At 41.4% G+C, this 20,228-nt stretch overlaps 2 protein-coding genes across 4 annotated transcripts; one reads left to right on the forward strand and one right to left on the reverse strand.

Moving 5' to 3' along the window:
* Positions 1 to 1,608: 1,608 nt before the first annotated feature.
* BRIX1 (biogenesis of ribosomes BRX1) lies at positions 1,609 to 11,189 on the reverse strand. The gene is made up of 10 exons (XM_059694967.1): positions 10,903 to 11,189; positions 7,892 to 8,003; positions 6,478 to 6,521; positions 4,370 to 4,440; positions 4,030 to 4,079; positions 3,854 to 3,927; positions 3,645 to 3,695; positions 3,409 to 3,510; positions 2,317 to 2,445; positions 1,609 to 2,051 (listed from the first exon to the last, which is right to left on the reverse strand). Exons 1-10 carry the CDS (start codon positions 11,059 to 11,061, stop codon positions 1,782 to 1,784), a joined length of 1,062 nt encoding a protein of 353 aa, XP_059550950.1. The 5' UTR covers positions 11,062 to 11,189; the 3' UTR covers positions 1,609 to 1,781.
* Positions 11,190 to 11,214: 25 nt separating this feature from the next.
* On the forward strand, positions 11,215 to 19,473 carry RAD1 (RAD1 checkpoint DNA exonuclease). 3 transcript variants are annotated; one of them, XM_059694970.1, is made up of 7 exons: positions 11,215 to 11,354; positions 11,781 to 12,025; positions 13,454 to 13,562; positions 15,790 to 16,048; positions 16,740 to 16,838; positions 17,156 to 17,339; positions 18,809 to 19,473. In XM_059694970.1, the coding sequence occupies exons 2-6, from the start codon at positions 11,831 to 11,833 to the stop codon at positions 17,337 to 17,339; spliced, it is 846 nt and encodes a 281-aa protein (XP_059550953.1). In that variant the 5' UTR covers positions 11,215 to 11,354; positions 11,781 to 11,830; the 3' UTR covers positions 18,809 to 19,473. The 3 variants fall into 3 exon arrangements, with proteins under 3 accessions (XP_059550953.1, XP_059550951.1, XP_059550952.1); XM_059694968.1 differs by lacking the exon at positions 18,809 to 19,473 and having other exon boundaries at positions 11,216 to 11,354; positions 17,156 to 18,250; XM_059694969.1 differs by lacking the exons at positions 11,215 to 11,354; positions 18,809 to 19,473 and having other exon boundaries at positions 11,501 to 12,025; positions 17,156 to 18,250.
* Positions 19,474 to 20,228: the final 755 nt, after the last annotated feature.

Below are 20,228 nucleotides of genomic sequence, written 5' to 3' on the forward strand. Positions count from 1 at the left end.
ACCTCTGAGTCCCTTGCCTTTTTCCTTAAAGGGATCTATTTTTGCCTATAACATTACATAGAAAATTCAACTATTACACTAGACATAAACTTCAGTCTAAAGGAATGTCTTTATTAAATGGGTTGGCTTCTAAATGAACGTGGACTTGGGCGATGAGGAATTCTCAACCAAATGAGGTATTCATATAAATGACTGAAAGGGAAATTTGGCAAAAGAAAAATGTGGAAACTGATAAAGTTATTAAATTGGAAAGCCCACTGAAAACTCTGCAACACACACATCAAAAAGTATTAAGTACTCAAACTCACATCTTATGTTCATAACCTGTAATTAACTTCTTGAGATGTGGGTGTTTTTAAAAAAAATCCTGAATACAGTTATTTTCAGACAAGTCCAGATTTATCAAGATAACCTGACCTGAATTACCTACATAATTTAGAAGACTTCAAGTAGCCTCATCATTTAGATTACTTTCAGATCAAGTAGCCTAATTATACACTCAGGAAGGCGTTTCTTAGTCGAAAACTAAGAGAAAATGAAATGAGGAAAAATTTATCATCCTGCCCATATATTTAAAAAAACAAAATTAAACTACAAATGAACCAGGAAAGACATCTCGAATGAACTTACTATATAAGAGCTCTTACAAATTAGTAAAAAATAACCAACACCCCAAAAGGAGATGTCATAAAAGAAAACCAACACCTAACCTCACCCCCCCCCCCCCAAAAATAGTATTACTTTTTAACTATCCAATAAGCAAAGATTATTTCACCATTGCAAAGGTACAAGGAAATGAATGCTCTAACTTCTGGTGAGGTATATTTAGGGAGGCAATCAGAATGTTTTAGTGTTCTGACCCGAGTCCTATTACTTACAGGAACCCACAAATGTACAAAATAATTTGTGTATACTGCACAAATGTTTACTGCAAGCACCTCTACAAGAAAATATATAACTGAAATACTTAATAACAATAAAAAACTGATATATGATAGAGTGGAATACTGTACAATCAGTAACCATATTGTAGAACACGACATGGGAAAATGATTGTGAAATAAAGTGGATGACAGACCACCACATGCATGACCCAATTTTATTAGTTACTAGTATGTAGTATATATACTACTGCTGAGGATATATATATATCCTTTTTGCTGCAAATCATTCATAAAGAGATTAATTCAAATATTCTAGTACCTTCTAACAACTGCCTTGTATTTCTTCCTTTTACTATCAATAATTTATACCCACTGCTTCTAAAATGTTTGTAATTTACAAAATGCTTTCAATGCAAGTAATTTTTATTGTACCTTTTTGAGATGAGAAAACAAGATCAGAGGTTGGCTTGTCCAAGGCTCATTAACTGGTGACTCAGAGACTCAAACCTCGTAAGATGCTCTCTTTCCTCCTGGTCAACCCTTCTTCACCATCGGAAATGACTCTCAAAGCGCCTAATGCTTTGTTTTACTAGTAATCACCCAATAAATTTAAATTCCAGCTTTGCTAAACCAAAAAAAAAAAAGTTTTTTTAATCCAAGAGGGCAGGCCTAACCCTTAAGTGCTCTAAATTTTTAGTAATACCAAATAAGCTTTGAACAGAAATTGAGTTCTAGGGATATTTTATTTAGAAAAAGATACTCCCAAAGCCACAAGATTTTAATTTTTTCTTTTAAATGCCACACTAATTAGATGTAAGATAGTCCTGAATAATAAAAGTATTTACACATTGAATACAAAATAATATAAAATAACTGAAAAATTAGTTATCCAGTGATTCATTTTGCATTTCCACTGTTCACCTTCTGTTTCATTTTTCTTTGTCTTTTGTAAACCCTTTTCTTTCTTGCCTTCAAATCAACTTTTGGCTCTGGTTTTATCCACTGTATTTCTATAGGTTTTTCCTCAGCTGGTGTAACAAAAACATCTGCAGTGGGATCATGTGGAAGAATAGTCTTTGGTTCTTTCTTTCTCAGTTTTTGTGCCTCTTTAACCTGCTGTTTCTCCTTATATTTTGCAGCTGTGATGGATCTTATGACACGCCGATGCTAGAAACAAACAAAAAAACACATTAGATGTTTTTGAAATATGAATAAACATTTTACATATGGTAGCAAGAACATAAACTTAGGACCTATTTCCCTTAAATCCTGGGAGCAATTTAAAAAAAAACAAACAAAAAAGTAATTTGCAAGACTGTATGCAACAAAACCCAAAGTCAGTTTCACAGTTAACAGAATAGTAATTACCTGACAAAAATTCTTTGGGCCAGACTTTTGGAACATGGAAGACCACTAAACAAAAACAGCTTACCATGTTTGGTGACTGGTAGTGAGGATTTTCATATAAAGTTGGTCCTCCAAAACTTCCCTGGAAAATCTTTATGAGATTTAAGACAAAGCGAGGTCCTATTTCTACAAGAGCAGCATCTTCTTCTATGATCTTTAATAAAAAGAAAACATTTCATTTTGGTTTGGATATACTATTCCTAAAAGGTATATTGATTATAACCTCACTACAATAAGCCTAAAAAACTGAAAATAAAATTAAGGTAGAGGTGAAACCCGGCAAGTGCCAAACCATCAGCATTTCTTGAAATATATTAGTTATAGTAGTTATCAGGAAAAAATATAGAGGCTTTTAAGTATTCTTTTAAAACTGAGTAATTTAAATTTGGTTCATATCCTGCTTCTCACAATGCATGCATCCTTGAAAACCACTGGTTAAATGTTTTTAAAACTGCGGTTACTGTAACAACATGTATTGAAGCACACTACAGGGGACCCTTTAAAAATTGTAATCAATTCCTAAGTTTTTATAAACCTAATCAAATGAAGTTAAAGGTATATAAAAGTATAGTACAGGGTCAAATTTATTTCTGAATGGCTACTGATTGAGGCCACTTCTGAACTACAAATATTAACACTGTGTATTGTTTCAGATATGGCTGCCCTCAGAGGTTAGGGAGTTGAGCTCCCTTTGCAAGATACCCGGTGTAACAACCCATGAAGAGCCCAGTCTGCTTCACATGCTGCCTGGAACCTTGGATGTTTTTCCACCTCCCCACCTCTCTGCAGATTTATTATCCTGCCAAATTCCTTCTTCAAGATTTTCAGAATCACCTCTCCTCCTGAATGAGTCACAGTGTGACTCACCTAATAGGTCTCATTAAATGCCTTCTATAGAGGTTGTTTTTCTAAGTTTTAACCCTACCCCACGGAGGTTCTAACTCCGCTTACATTTTACAGTGTCCTTTATAGCACCTAGCACAAATTTAGAACTCAGTTGCTTCATGGATCTTCAGACTATCTCCTTTTAAAAAAAACTAAGTATATGGTCAATATGTAGTGGTATTGTTTGTCCTAATTTATTTCAAAATATAATTAAAAATTAATTAAAGCTAACCTGAAAGTTCCGAAACCATATCCTATTATCCAAAACAGTGAAAGTAAATACGTGGTCCACAAATGGTTGGCTTTTGGGATGGTAGCGTGGTGTACTAAAGATCTAGGGGGGAAAAAGAGTATGTTAGTTCCTTACTCTACGATACAACCCGTTTTAGTTTTAGATCGCTGAGTTAAGAAAAAGTCCAAAGGAAGATACCGATATATAAAATATTAGCAAAGGTACTTTCTACTTACCTGAATTAAGAGTTCTTTTAGCAAAGCATAATGTGGTGATTCATCAAAAGCCTGTAAAAATAAAGTGAGCATATTAATTGTCAATAGCAAAGTGCTTTGTTTAAAACTATTTTATGTTCACTAAACTGACTTATACAACTAACTATACCCTCGAGAAACCACCATGCAGAGTAAAAAGTTAGACTTCTTACACTAACTGCAAAACTTACAGGGTCAAAAGACAAAAGGGGCCGAGAACCTTTCAAACAGTTTCCAGTCATCTTTAGTTCAGCGAGGGTATGAACTAGAAAAGATTATATTAACAAGAAAAATAGTTATAATTTTAGCACAATTATTCCAAACGTTTTTCAATGTTCTCATAAAATTTTAAACTGAGTCAACTTACTATTTTGAACTAGGAATTTAGCAGATGGTCCATGAGGTGAATTTGAAAGCCTGAAAAATAGGAAGAAAGCCTTTTAGTTAGAATCTCAAACGTAGCAAATGTTTACTTTGTATTTATAGTTAAAAAGATACTATAATGTGCTCATAACATTCATACATTTAATTTTTTTGAAGGTTTCAACTTTTGTGAAATGAGTTCACTTCATCCCCTGGCCCTGTCTTTTTACAAAAAAAAAAAAAAAAAAAAAAAAAGAGCCTGAAAGGCGTCTGTAAGAGGTACAAAGAATAAATCCATTTAAAGAACAAGTTCCACACCAATCTTACTTAATACATTCTCTTACCACATATAGAGATCTTGTTTCTTCTTAGCTTCAAAATAGATACATTTATTGCAGTTTTTCATCTCACAAACCTAAATGGAGCAAAGTATAAAGAAATGAAGTAGGTAAAATGAGATCTACAGCAACTCAATGCATTGAATACCAATATTCTTCCAAAAAACTTAAGCAAATTAATGAGCTACAAAAGTCTAAATCTAGTAATTGTATTTACTCACAAAAAGAAACCTTTCCAATTCCTCTGGGTGCTCTGCCCAAGGTAAACTCGATTCTCTGCCTGCCTCTGGTGTAAACATCTCCTCTTTGGGGCCTCACTCTGACTGCTGGGAACCGCTTCTCTGACCAGTCATGTACAAGCTACAAAGACTGAAAACAGATGCCCGAGGGGTAGTGCACACTATAATGAGCCTCACTACTCGTAGGAAAATACAGTCCTTACGGAACCAAACACATACTTTGTAACGGTAATTCTGACTTTTAACTCTTTCATTTTTTTAATTTTAAGATCAAGAAACTTAGGTTTTTTTCTTCTTCATTTATACTATCATTTCTGTGGTTCGGTCCTGTAAAATCACTCAGGGATTGGTGAAAAACAGAAATGTACAAACCCTATTTTAATCTGAATTAAACCTCAACATCTTGAAGGTTTACAAAGTCACACTTGAGAAATATACAAACGCAAACAGGAATAAAGTCCTGTAGTATTGTAGTAATTCATAAACTACCTGGTACCTGATGTAGTATTCATAAACTCTAAACTTTAAACCTAACAACTTAGAAAGTTCATAGGTCCAATGCTTTTCTTTCTGGTCCTGGAATGAACCCAGCAACACTACGTTGACCATTTCCCAGTCCAGCCTGAGCTGTGGGAAACCCAGGCCCTGCTTTAGTCTCCTGCGTTCACCACTATTCTAAGGCTCTGCATGGCCTGCCGCCCCCATAGCAGGCAGCTCCACGGTGACAAGGGGCTGCTCTGCAGACACTGTTTCCACAGCACCTAATGCCATGACCTCGCACAGGTTCAAAAACGTGTGCTCAATGGATCAAAAACCTAACAGCTAAAGAAAAGTATCTTTAAAAAATTCTTCTAAGTTTTAACCTCATTACTACTTTGTAGTATCTTAAGAGCAAGTACGACATACATCACTCTACTTAACACATTTCGTACTGCTCAGGAGTTTTCTCGTGTTTCCCGCGCCATCTGTTAAGGACCGCTCACGAGTGTTCTCGTTTTTCACGCCCATGGAAAAAGGAGCGAATTTAGATACTTATGTAAATTTTGTTTGGTCCCTCTTCATAGAGGAAAATGCTTGACGCAGTACCATACGCTAAAAAAGTACTAGGAACTTTAATTGTTTAATTGTTTTTGTAAATAAAAATGTTATAATTATTGAAAAACAACACCTAAAGCGCAGAATGATGATTTAAATAACGTGCAGTTTGCCCCAAAACGTGCGGTCCCTGGCGTTTGTCTTGGAGATTTCTATGCAGTACGCAATGTGTTAACACTGGCAAAAAGCTTTCTACAATGTGGGGTTTTAAAAATACTTTTATTTTATCTTATACATGTTGACTGATAATTCTGTATGTGTACCCAAGTATGATAAAGAGAAGAATGACCAAGAAATAATACAGAAGCACTAAACTATAAGACGTAGACAGTGAGTACTATTAACAATGTAGAACAGTGATGGCGAACCTATGACACGCGTGTCAGAGGTGACACACGAACTCATTTTTTTGGTTGATTTTTCTTTGTTAAATGGCATTTAAATATATAAAACAAATTTCAAAAATATAAATTTTTCAAATTCCTGACAAAATGTTAACTGGAAAAATCTTGGCACTGAAAAAATATTTTTACTAAGGTTGCAAATATCAAAAAATTTCTGTATGTGACACAGCACCAGAGTTAATTAAGTTAGGGTTTTTCAAAATGCTGACACGCCGAGCTCAAAAGGTTCGCCATCACTGATGTAGAAGGTAGATTATTGAAGATTTAATAAAATCTGAGTATCTTTTATAAAGCAATGTAAAAAAGTCATTGAATAATTGACTTCCTAAATATAGTGTTCCCAGCATATTTTACTTTAATTACTTTCTAAAATTACCTCATTAATCACAAATAACTTATCTTTACGATCCATTTTAGTATCTATAAAAAGAAAAAAGAAAAAGAAAGTAAATACAAGGTTTCTAAGCACCTTCAATCAAATCACACATGCTTTCTAGAAAATTATTTCTAAAGTGTTTTTGTAATCTTTACTTTAATGCAATTTTGTCAATATTCAACATGATTAGATCTGAAAACACATGACCTCTTGAAAATCTTGATTCTTTTTAAATGTGAAAATGAGTAATGAGCCCTGGCCAGGTGGCTGGATTGGCTGGAATGTCATCCTGTGCACCAAAAGGCAATGTGTTTGACTCAGGCTCAGGGCCCATGCAGGAGGCAACCACGTGATGTTTATCTCTCACATCAATGTCTCTCTCTCTCTCTCTCTCTCTCTCTCTCTTTCATTTCTCTCTTAAAAAAGTAAAAAAATTCTCACAACTGAACACCATGTTCTAGGACTCCAGTTTACAAAACACTTGAACTAAAATTTGAAGTAATGAAAATTTCTTTTAAATATGAATCACAGTTGCTAAAGGAAACTAGTAAAACAAAGAATTTCAAATTATCACAGGAAAAAAGAAAACCGATATAAATTAAAATTTTTTCTTATTACTGTCAGAGATCTGAAGATGTAGTAGCAGACCCGAGTTCAAGTTTAGGAAACACTAATTAGTAAAGAAAGACCTAAGTTACTATCTAGGATCAACACAGACACAGAAATAGCTCCATGATGGCACTGGCCACAGCTCCAAACTTAAAGCTAGATGTTCTTCACCTGCCGGACACCGAGGGGGAGGAGGAGTCCCACCTAAAGGTGCCTGAAATCCTGCTCCAGGTCCATTAATCTGTAGATGGGGACAGTTGTTGTTGTTTGTAACTTAACGCAGAAAGCAACACAGGCAGTCCTGAGTCATTTAAAGGACAAGCCAGGACGGCTGAGAGCATTACTATGGAGGCATTTCTTCTGGACCTTCAGGAATGTTCCAGGAATCAGGATCTTTGCTTAAGAAAGTGAAGCGAATCTAAAATAATAAAAGCGTAATATGCTCATTAGACCAAATGTCCTTCCTTCGTGACAACAGCAGCGGGCGGGCGGCACAGTGGGCAGGGGCCGCGGCAGAGGCGGCAGACGCCCCCGGTGGTGGCAGGAGGGGGCCAGGGGGGTCCAGGGGGGCCCAGGCCCTTGCAAGAATTTCGTGCTTCGGGCCTCTAGTGTTCAATAAAGTTTGCAAAGAATTCCTGACAAAATGTTAACTGGAAAAATCTTGGCACTGAAAAAGATATACTTTTGAGAAAAGTGTACTGGTTCTTGACCTCACAAGATTGAAAAACTGATGTGTGACTTGAACTGGAAATATATAAATATGCACTTTTATGAACATAAAATTATAAGTATAACATAAAGGCACCTGCTTTAGAATGAGGCATCAACATTCTTAAGTCTTGCATTAAATGTCTTGTTCTGAAATTTATTCCTCTGGAAGAAAAGATGAGAATCCGTTCCTTATTTTTCCACTTGCCCTAAAGAAAAATAAAATGTTAAAAGATTTTTAAATCTCAGAGTGAGCCTACTTTGTTTGTTTGTTTAAAGCTTCCAAGTAGCAAGCCAACAAGCCTGACCAAAACTTTAATTCAATCTCTCAGTAGCATTCAGACCTCAACTGCCACCCAGAAATCCTCTCCTTGGCTTCCTTCCTTTGTTTTCCTTCAGTGTCTAAAATTCCTCCTCCTCGCCGAAACCGGTTTGGCTCAGTGGACAGAGCGTCAGCCTGCGGACTGAAGGGTCCCAGGTTCGATTCTGGTCAAGGGCATGTACCTGGGTTGCGGGCACATCTCCAGTGGGAGGTGTGCAGGAGGCAGCTGATCAATGTTTCTCTCTCATCGATGTTTCTAACTCTCTCTCCCCCTTCCTCTCTGTAAAAAATCAGTAAAATATATATTTAAATAAAAAATAAAAACAGCCCTTCTCACCCATTACATTTGTTAAAAAAAAAAAAAATTCCTCCTCCTGACTCTACAGATTCTTTCTTAGCTTCTTTTACTTCTGTCTCCCCAGGAGATTTCTCATAATCATTCCCATAGCATGAGCTGTCAACTCTACAAAAGGGTAAAGAACTCCGTCCAGTCCTACTAATCTCAAACTCAATTCTAGAATGCTAACTCTCAGATCTGGTCAATTCCCCTGTTCTTCCTTTTTCTGATATGTCACCACCATCTCAGTCCCCCAGGCTTTGAATCTTCCTTGCCCTTACTCTTTCACCCCAGAAGCACTAGTAAATGCTGTCAATTTCCTTTGCAACAGCTCTTAACCCTTTCCCTCACTCACTGCACTCCTTCAGGCCCTCATAGCCCTTCCTACTGCCAATCTCCTAACTGGCTAGCCTTCCTGGCCAGGAGCCCCATGCTGACGTGGCTGACAGCACCAGCTTAACCTTAAAGCTCAGCTCCATCATCCTACCTCCTAGGTTTTTCTAGACAAAGTCCAAAATGGCATAGCTTTCCAGTGGATTCTAAAACACATTTATATTTTCACCTCATATTGTCCCAAATCAACCCTACACTTTAGCCAATCGGGCTCTACATTTTTTTTTTTTTTTTTTGAGAGTGCGCTTATTACAGCTGTGGAGTAAAAGAAGGAAGCCTTAAGGTAGACGAAGCTCCGGGAGAGAGACTAGGTGGAAAAGCTTTGGCTCTCAAGAAACATTACGGGAAAATACGAGCCGAGGTGGGGCTATGTGAGCTCACAGCCAGAGTCAGAGAAGGGCCTTGAGACAGGTTCCGGGGTTGGCCCGGATGAGCTGTTGCTGCCCACTGCGCCCCTGGTTCAAGTCCCAGGGGGTCCCTGACAGTTCAGGGGAGGGCAGGGGAGGGGAGGGGAGGGGAGGGCAGGGGAGGGCAGGGGAGGGGAGGGCAGGGGAGGGGAGGGCAGGGGAGGGGAGGGGAGGGGAGGGGAGGGGAGTGCTCCTGGAGAAAGAGCACCTGGGTTAGTTGTTTTAATTCTCAGCGTTTCCCACACTTCAACACCCCTGATCAGTTTTCTCTTTCTCTCCCTTGTATAGTTCCCTCTCATTTCTGAATATCAGAGTTCTGCCCTTACTTTGAGATCCAGCTCAAAGGCTAAATAATTCCTTTACGATCTCTTACCCTATATCATCCTCGGGTAAAAGTAACCTCTATCGTCTGTCCTTCAACGGCATTTTTCAAATCAAAACTCATTGATATCAGATCACTGCGACTATCATATTCTTTCTTGGTCCTTAAGGAAGAATGAGAGCACTAACATTTACTGAAAATATACTACATTCTTCACAACAAAAAAGGCGATCACATTTCCTTCCTCTGAATAGGCAGATGAGAAAAAGAGCCCGCGATTTCACTGTTAATGACAAGGCTAGAATGTAAACTCATTTCATGTCATTCCCCGGAGCTAACTCCCTCCGCAGTGCCTGCCCCTGCAGCACAGAGGGCCACCCACTCACCACTGATTAGGGGCTCATCACAGGACCGCTTGGAACTCATTACTCTTTAGGGTGCACGCTAAGCTGGGGGGCACGGGAATTAACCAATCAAAGCACTTCCTGTCTGCACAGTCTGCGATCTAGCGGCTCGCTTCCTTTAGAATAAAAACCACCAACTCAAATGAATTCTGTCGTGGGTCTCTGTCTAAACTCCAACGTTTCGGGGGGAAAGGAAGAGGTCGCGGTCCAGCGCTGCCATCCCAAGGCCGGGAACCCGACTCCGCACAGCGCCCGGCCCGCTGGCTGTTGATAAGTAAACCCCACCTTCCACCCTCGCTTCCGCCGGTTACCCCTCGAGTTACACACCCGACAGGTCGGCGCCGGCCGGGGCAACGCTGGTCCGAGCATCGTCCCGACCCCGAAGGGGTGGCGGCTCCCTTCCTGACGCGGAGCCATAAGGGGCAACGGGTCTATGTTTCCCTCACATCGCTGTTCCTCTCTCTCCCTAAAAACCGACAAACATCCTCGGGTGAGGATTTAAAAAAAACAACGAAGTCCCAGCCCCAAGGACAGTCCTTTTCAAAGCACCACATGAGCTTCCGGACCCCAGCCGCTGGCGATGGCAGAACACGGGAAGACTAGTTACTGCTCAGGGATACGGCCAACATCTCGAAACAACTCTAAGGGGGGCGGGGGGACTAGGAAACAGAACCGGAACCGAGTGCTCCCGAAGTCGTCAATTTCCCGCGGCCCCGTAAGAGCTCGGAAACGCGCACGGTCGCTCGGCCGGACGCCTCCCGGGGGCAGCCTCGTGCACGAGGGTCAGATGGGAACGCGGTGGCCGGTGCGGCCGGGAGAGCTGACACCCAGCTCCCGCAACACAGAGCCACTCGGCCGTGGCTGGGTCGGTGACCCCCGGGGAAGATGCCGGCCGCCGGGGAAACCCGGGGGCAGCCCTCTACCTTGCAAACGGGGCCTGGGATGCGATTCCTGTCTTCTTCCTCCGCTTCCTCTGCCTTGTCGCGCGGCTTCGCTGGAGGCCTGGCATCTTTTCCGTTCTTTCTCGGCCTCTTCGCCGGGACCGCCAGGCCTCCACGCCGCTTCCTCTTGGTGGCCGCCATCTTGCCGCGCCGCCCCCGCTCTGGGCCTTCCTTCCGGCAGTGCCGCTCGCGCCCCTTTCCCGTCTCTATGGTCCCGCGCGCTCGGCGCTGGGTCCTCCGCCAGCCTTTGGCGCCCTCTTCCGGTCGCCTCTCTAGGCCGCGCCCAGCTCTATGGTGACGGTGGCCGAGACGGCCCGGCGGTCTGAAAGCTGTGGCGGGAGCGGGTCCACTTCCTCCCCGTTTCCCCGGGAGCTGCACCTCGCCTACCCGGTGACCTGGGAAAGGCTCCCAGGCGTCCGGACCCCACCGCTAAGGTACGGGTTTCCGCGCCTGGGACCCGGGGATCCCGGGGCCAGTGAGCAGATGCCCCGGTCCCCTCCATCCCCCCGCGGCGGGCTGGGGAGTCGAGTTGCCTGGGACTCAAGGGGGGGTCCTCTGAGAAATCGGGGCCCGTCGCCGGGCTCCGGGCAGCTCACACCAACTCGGTGGGGATCCTTGGCCCCGGTTCGACGTGGCGAACCTGGCCGTAAGAGTTGTTACCTTACCGGTTACCTGTTTTCCCGATTCCCAACTTTTCGTGTATTAATGTCCTCTTACCAGAGACCAGGGAGCCGTCCGGCACTTCCCCCCAGTCACAGTGGCGGTGGGGTGGCAGGGATGGGGTGCAGCCCCCCCGCCCCCGGCGCAGCGGCGGCCGCGGGGGGTCGCGCCGGCGTTGACGGGTCTTGCGGGCCCCCCAGGTGCTGCGGGCCCCCGGGAGCAGGTGCGGGAGCCGGTGCGGCGCCGGACGATGCCCCTCGTCAGCCAGCGGGTCCCCGACGACGGCGGCTGCAGCCTGGTGGCCAGCCTGGACAACGTGAGGAACCTCTCCACGGTCCTGAAGGCCATTCATTTCCGGGATCACGCCACCTGTTTCGCCACCAAAAATGGCATCAAGGTGACGGTGGAAAATGCGAAGTGCGTGCAGGCGAATGCGTTCATCCAGGTGGGTCCGGGGCCAGCCCCGAGCCGGTGCCGTGGATACGCCGCGCCCAGATCAATGAACCCCAAGGCTCTGGCGGGCGTCATTGAAGCTGGAAAACAGCAGGGCGTTTGTTGGGCGTTTTTGTTTTTTTCTCTCCGTTACAAATTCTTTCCCCCGTGTTTGACAGAGATAATGGTTAAAGCTAATAACGCCCACGATTTATTAAGAGTCCACGCACTCTTGTGAGTGTTTTCTATATTGAACTCGTCCAATCCTGGCAATGGTCCTGTGAGGTGGGCTGCTATTCCCATGTTACGTATGTGGACACTGAGGACAGTCCCGGAGCTTGCAGGCGGCTGAGTTGGGATGGGAACCCAGAACACTTGTTTGCAGAGTGTGTGCTCTGTACCACTAGTTCCCTTATTAAAAACTAGTTTTCCTTTTCATTGGTTATCATGTAACGTATTTGTTCTTACAATGTTGCATCTGTATGGCTCAGATTTCAGATTTAATTGAGCGTGTTTTGGAACACCTCAGTGCATAGTATGACTTCAGGGATAAATGAGACATGGTTCTTGCTCTCAAAAGAAATTGAAAACTGTTACCCATGCATGATCAGATTGTTTGGCAACTTTCCAGGTGACCTTAGCCGTATTGATGGCTCCAAAAAGAAGACTGGAGAATCATGTGGGGGATAGTTTAAATCCAAGAAACTAGATGAAGTGTTGCATGGACCTAAATCCCTGTTATACCGTTAACTATTGACTAGTGTTATTCTTTTATTTTTATTTTATTTTTAAATAAATCTACTTTTCTTTTTTTAATATATTTTATTGATTTTTTACAGAGAGGAAGGGAGAGGGATAGAGAGTTAGAAACATCAATGAGAGAGAAACATCGATCAGCTGCCTCCTGCACGCCCCCCACTGGGTATGTGCCTGCAACCAAGGTATATGCCCTTGACTGGAATCGAACCTGGGTCTCTCGAGTCCGCAGGCTGACGCTCTATCCACTGAGCCAAACCGGTTAGGGCTATTCTTTTTTTTTTTTTTTTTTAAATATATTTTTATTGATTTCAGAGAAGAAGGGAGCGGGAAAGAGAGATAGAAACATCAATGATGAGAATCATTGATTGGCTGCCTCTTGCACGCCCCCCGCTGGGGATCCAGCCCACAACCCAGGCATGTGAGGTTAACTGGAATCGAACCCAGGGCCCTTCAGTTTGCAGGCTGATGCTCTATCCACTGAGCCAAACCAGCTAGGGCTTGACTAATGTTATTCTAATGGATGATAGTTGAAAAAGCTTAAGATGTGTTGATTGATAATCAGAAATTATTTTCATGGGGTTAGCATAATATTTTTTAAAAAACATTAAAGTGAAATCTAGAACCTTATGTGAGGTCTCATTCTTAAGTATACTTATTTTTCCATGTTTACTTTTTTTCATAGGCTGGAATATTTCAAGAGTTTAAAGTTCAGGAAGAGCCTGTTACTTTCCGAATTAATTTAACTGTCCTTTTAGACTGCTTATCTATTTTTGGATCAAGTCCTATGCCAGGTGAACCATTTAATTATCATTATAATAATTAACTATTTTTCTGGACATAGAATGGCCAGGAAACGTTATTAGAATATAAGTACATAGGGGCCTTGACTTACGAGTTTAGTTTGTTCGGAGACCGAGCTTGTTAAGGAGCTCGTTAACTCAAATTACTCTATCAACTCAATGCAAAAAATCTGCGGAGAGACAGCTGGTATCTCAAAAAGCTCGTTAGTTGGGACACTCGTAAGTCAAGGCCCCACTGTACTTGTAGGGAGCGGCTATATGGTCAAGCCTGGGACTGACCTGTTGCAGGGCCACAAACAAGACCCAGTTTAGAGGGCTCTGGCTTAACCTTCTAGTCCTCTTTAGTTCCTTCCTAGGTAGCTAATGGGCTGTGGGAGGTGTAGCAAGTGCTGCCAAAACAAGTGAAACTCACAAAAACATTGTAAACTGTGTTGACCAGTTCCCTTGTTTTGCTTTGTGTGCTCTGACTATAAAATAAATCTTCGGCTTGCAGACGGTGTCTCTCTGTGTCCTCATCCAGGCTCAGGAGATCCAGTAGCCCCAGCTGTATTCTCTTTACCTGTCTTGAATCCTTCACCAACCCTCCTCAGGCTCACTGAACCTGGCCGTGCTGGACGCGGTTCAAGTACTATCAGCATTTCTTTAGAAAATGAATTGCCAATTCATTTTTCAATGGTGACAATCATGGATTCTGACTTTTTATAGTATTAATAGAAAGTGTGCTTATGGTTCTTTTCATATTTGCAAAAGTATTTACATTCATCTTTTTTCAACTTACAAAGCTTTTAAATTTGAACTAGTGCTCGTTTCAGCAGCACCTTAAATTTGAACTAACCAAAAGAAGACTTGAACTTGTCTTAATTGTCTTTAACATTTGTGAAATGTTTTATTTGCTTCTCTTCCCTAACTTGTCCAGAATTACAGTTAGTGGTAGAGAAAAATAGAAACCAATTCTCCTGACTCTCAGTGTACTGCGTTCAAAATGTTTTCCCTTTTCTCCCATTAACTCCTGTTTATAAATTGTCTATTTTCCTAAATGCTTTTCTTTAAAACATTTATGTTTTATTTGTTTAGGGATTGTTTTATGAATAGAGAATTTGGTTGCTATGGATATACTAGTAAAACTACAGGGAATTCCCAGAAGAATGATTTTACTTCATAAGAAAGGAATTGAGATTAACTCGAGAAAATTCAGTTATGATTCTCTAGAAAATATACTTTAATTTTATACTGACACTTCCATTGTTAATTATACATTTTCTTTTTTTAATCCTCACCCGAGGATATTTTTCCATTGAATTTTAGAGAGAGGGAAAGACAGAAATATCGATGTGAGAGAAACACGTGGATTGGTTGCCCCCTGCATGAGCCCTGACCAGGGCCGGGACAGCGGAGGAGCCTGTAACCTAGGTACATGTCCTTGGCCGGAATTGAACCCAGGACCCTTTGGTCCGCAGGCCAAGGCCCAAACTGGCTAGGGCATTCGTTACATTTTTTAGTGCAGCTGGTTTTTCATAAAAGCATCTGCCTTCCCCCCTTCCTCACTGTGGCCCTCCATCTTTCAGGAAGCTAGAGGAGCTAGAGTGTCCTGTCATACCCCTCTCTGTCTAATGGTTTGCAGTGTTAAAACCCTAACCGCCATGAACCATTCTCTCTTTTTCTCCCAATTTGATCTTAAAATTTTGGAAAATGTAAGAATGTCTCCCAAAAGAAAAGATCGGAAGGATCCTTAAAGTCAAGCACGTCAAACTCGTGGCCTGCGAGCTGAGAGTTTGACATGCTTGCTTATAGTGAATACACTGGCATTTAGTACAGATAATATCAACGCAATCCGCTGTTGTACAAATTAGACCTTCAAGAAACAGCATGGTCTATTCTGCGACAACTCTGTGACTTGCAGTATCAGACCATGTACTCTCCGTCCTGAAATTGTGTGTACATGTAATCAAGAAGGTATTTCGGAGGTGTTCTGCCAAGCTGGAAAAGGATTTCAGAGTTACATTACACTTTGTTCCCAATTTTCTTGCAATTATGTTTGGAATTCGCTGATGCCAGCATGTACATCAGGAAAGATGTGATCCTTTCTTATAGAGACACACATTTATGCTAGAAATTGGGCAGGATAAAGTGTTCTTGAGGAGCCTTATGTGTCATTTGACAAAAACCTGAACCCAGAGGATTACAGCTAAGTCCAAAGTGTGATGCATTTCCATTGCAGGGAATTTAACCGCACTTCGAATGTGTTACCAAGGTTATGGTTGCCCCTTGATGCTATTTCTGGAAGAAGGAGGAGTGGTGACCGTCTGTAAAATCAATACCCAGGAGCCTGAGGAAACTCTGGATTTTGATTTCTGTAGCACCAATGTGATTAACAAAATTATTCTGCAGTCAGAGGGGCTCCGTGAAGCATTTTCCGAATTGGACATGACGAGTGAGGTCCTGCAGATCACCATGTCTCCTGACAAGCCGTATTTCAGGTACTTCAAGGCAATGCACTTACAGCCTATGTCCTTTCCTCCTCCTTCCTGTTTACACGTTTGCTAAGGGTGTAGGACTTACACAGAGTGTTATCCGGGGTCCTAGAATTTCCAGCACTTTAGCGAGCTTTTACTCCTCTCCCACACTTTTATTGATCAGGGCACTTAAGATCGGGAAAATTAACTCACGAGTTCATCTTCATAGCTGCATAGTTAGGCAATGTTGGTTTCTAGATGAGTAGCTCGGTCTCCTATTTTAAAAACTAGTGGTCTTTTCATTATTGTACTACTTAAACTGTTGTAGAAATAGTGTCAGAATATTAATGAGTAAAGGGTTTTAAATATCTACTTTAGAAGAACTGAAGGCCCCTCTCATGGCATTAGGTAGTTAAATATTTGGCTCAAGGTCTGTTAAAATATTAACCAAAATGCAAACCAGTGGAACCCTACTTAAACAGTGATATGAATTAAAATTCCAGGCACTTACTAGTAAACAGCGTATTTCAGAGGGACCCCACCTATATGATCTCGCTCAGCATGGGCAGCTGGAAGGTTCCTGGTTGTCTTTCAGATGAAATGATTTCGTGGTGGAGACCTGAATGCACTTCTTAAGGAAGTGTCTTCTGTTTGGATCCTAGTGTGGCTTACTGTTGGACCAATGAATAAATGACTTCATCCTTTTCTACTGTAGGTTATCTACTTTTGGGAATGCAGGAAGCTCCCACCTTGACTATCCCAAAGATTCTGATTTGATGGAATCCTTTAATTGTAACGAAACCCAAGTTAACAGGTCAGTTCTGGTGATGAAGAGGTGGTAAAATACCAAATTTCTATTAAATAAATTTTTAAAAAGTTTTAAAACTTTCAATCTGTTGAAAAAAAGTGTAGTATTTTAAAAAATGATCAGTAGGTTCTGGGTTTACTTGAGGATTTGGGGTTATAGTGGATGAAATTATTTTTAATGAAAACATTAGCAAATTGACTAAGTATTGGATTTTATTGTATTTGCTACTTGGTAGTTGTTGGCTAACTTTTGTTCTTTTCTGGGAGTTCTGAGCACAGTTGGACGTGCGTCCAAATAACAGCTGTTTATTTCCTCTCCTACAGATACAAGATCTCTTTACTGAAGCCCTCTACAAAGGCATTGGTCCTGTCCTGCAAGGTGTCTATTCGGACAGATAACCGAGGCTTCCTCTCGTTACAGTATATGATTAGGAATGAAGATGGACAGATATGTTTTGTGGAGTATTACTGCTGCCCTGACGAAGAAGTCCCTGATTCAGAATCTTAAGTACGACTGTGCACTGTGATATTCTATGTCGACATTCACAATAGGTCATTCTCATTCTTATGATTTCATACTGCATTTCCCAAACGGAAGAGGCATGGAGGAGACTGGAGCAAGATCCCTGTGCCTAAGTCACTGGGAGTAGATGTTTCTTGTAGTCACAGATGACCCAGTACTGGGCTATCCTGTGGTCCTGTGTTTTGAACTCATAGGAATTATTATGAGCCATGATGAATAAGTTATATATTCTATTTAAGTAGGACATTTCAAAAGGCTGAAAATTTAAAGTTTGATGGAGCCATATGTGAAATGTTCTTTTATTTATTTATTAGAAAAAGCAAAGGCATATGAGTATTGCTTATTAGTTTGAATTCTGGAGAATATATCTTAAAGCAGTGGTTCTTAAAGGGCTATGCCCAGACCAGCACCATCAGCATCACCTAGAAACTTGTCAAAAACTCTGCGAGTTGCCCAGCAAAGCAGGCCCCTAACTCCGGAAATTCTGATGTATGCCAAAGTTTGAGAGCCACTATGTGAAAGGATACTTAAAAAAAAAAGCATTTGATTACATTGAAGTGATTGCTTTTCTTTGTGATTTCTCCACAAACTTTCTGAAACTTAGGCATCACCAAACAAGTCTGAATATATGACTTATTTTTAAAGTATTCATTTTGAAGACATGAACAAGATATAAAACAGTCTTCAGAGTTAGAGGTTTTCTCCAAACAGTATAGTGAGTCCTGCAGTGAGTACTTTATAATTCCTTCTATTTCCCTGTAAGCGTTTCTCAACCAAACCAAGGTGGAGCAAGCCATTGCGTGATTTTGTATTTCTTGAGTAATTCACAATGAAATAATTTTGTGGGATATAGATATTTAATAAAGTATAATACTGAAATTATCCGACCTGTTTTCTAGTAGGAAAAAATACATATCTAAAATGAAGTTTCTGTACCAGGCGACAACAGCTTCGTGTGTGTCAGTGGGAAGGCACCATTGGCCTTTTGGGTGGGATGGTTCTTCATGGGGAAAAACTCATCCCACTGCAGAATTCATCTAGCCTCCCTGGTCCTGACCTACTAAGGCTGTCATTATGACCATCCTCCCCCCAAATAAAAGTGGCCCCTCCTCTTGATGGTTGAGAACCACTAAATAATATTCACCACAACTGGAGGGTATATTTGGAATGCCATCCTTTAAAATGGGCCACACAGCATCCGAGAGATTGGTTTGGAGAGAATTGGAGCCAAGCACTTCAGAGAAAGGCCCCCCCTGGACAGCTGTACGCACTGTTCCCAGACACATTTCCAGTCTGTATTGAGCCCAGGGTGAGTATGCACCAGCTAACACGTCCCCCAGGCAATCTCAGCATGCCTGGCAGGTAGGCACAAAAGAAATTGGAGTTTTGTAAAGAATTGTATGTGTTCAAGAAGGAAGTGAATAAATCTAAATGTCCAAATATTTTTTGTTTAGATAAACACCAAGAACAGAACAAATTAAAACATAATTCATGCGCCTGGATTGCAGGCTTGATATCCAGTAGCGGGTGTGCAGGAGGCAGCCAATCAATGACACTCTCTCATCATTGGTGTTTCTATCTCTCTCTCCCTCTCCCTTCCTCTCTGTAATAAACAAACATAATTATGAAACTATTTCATCAATCAACATGTCAAGGACTACAGTTTCCCTTTAAATTGAAAACAGTGCGGTTATTTTTGATTTTTGTTCACTGGTATGTCACTAGAAAGGTGCCCAGCATATAACATGCATTCAGTAAATATTAGATGATGAAAGAACTTCCACTTTCAGATTATTGTTTAGCATCTTATTAGTCACTACTTAATTCCCATTATTTAGCTCTGAATTTATTTTGGTCTAGTAGTGTTTTTTTAAAAGTTGAACCTATGAAGAATTTAAAATATAAACTGGTTTAATAAGAGATTGGCATTTTTGCACATTTAAGACTTATTTTGGCTACATCTATCTTTAGTTATTTAGAATTTAGAAGCTAATGAATTTGATTCTTTTTTAAATTGCTAACATTGAGGTACTACTGATGTAATAAAGACTTCCCTATATGTGTGTTCTGTGTGACCTAGGAATTGGCTAGTTTAACTTCGTTCTAGCGCCTATGAAAGAGCACTAGGGGGAGCACTTCCTCAGTCAAATTCACGTCAGACGGAGAAGAACATAATCTTACTTTTAAGACCTTTAGTTTTGCCTTTTTGAAGTTTATTTCATTTCCGTTTCAGTAAAATTGTGCTTATCATGAATGGGTCAGTACTGTTTTTCCATTTTTAATATGCTTATTCCCTATTTGATAATGTACTTACACCCAGAATCCTATATAATAAAAGGTTAATATGCAAATTGCCCCCTCAAGCGGGAGTTCAACCAAGGGGCAGGGTCTTCAGGCCAACAGCCCACGGCCCCTCCCCCTGGCCAGAGGGCTGGTCAGACCCCCCCCAACCCGTGCACAAATTTGTGCACCGGGCCTCTAGTAGATAAAATGATTCAAAATAATAAAAATCATTTGTTAAATTCTACTTTTTATAATAAAAATAAGTAACAATCATTTTATAAGAAGCCCTGGGATTTCTGTGGTGTCATCAAGTAGTCCTAGTAGGAGTTAGTCACAGTGACTGCCCAGCACATCTTCCCTGCGCCCCTTCCCTGTCCCACCTCCACACTGCCTGTGCCTGCCCCTTCCCTGCCCTGCCCCACATTTCCTGTGGCTGCTCCCTGCCCGAAACAAAACCTTTGGGGTCCTGAGAAATTGGGAAATGGCACAGTCTTCTCCTTTTCCCAGTTATGTATTGGATGGGGTTTTGTACCCGTGTCAGCTTACATGCTCCCCGCAGCAGTTGGCAGCTCTGCCATGGACTTCCTGCTC

This window comes from Myotis daubentonii, chromosome 4 (assembly GCF_963259705.1).
Source record: "Myotis daubentonii chromosome 4, mMyoDau2.1, whole genome shotgun sequence".
NCBI lineage: Eukaryota > Metazoa > Chordata > Mammalia > Chiroptera > Vespertilionidae > Myotis > Myotis daubentonii.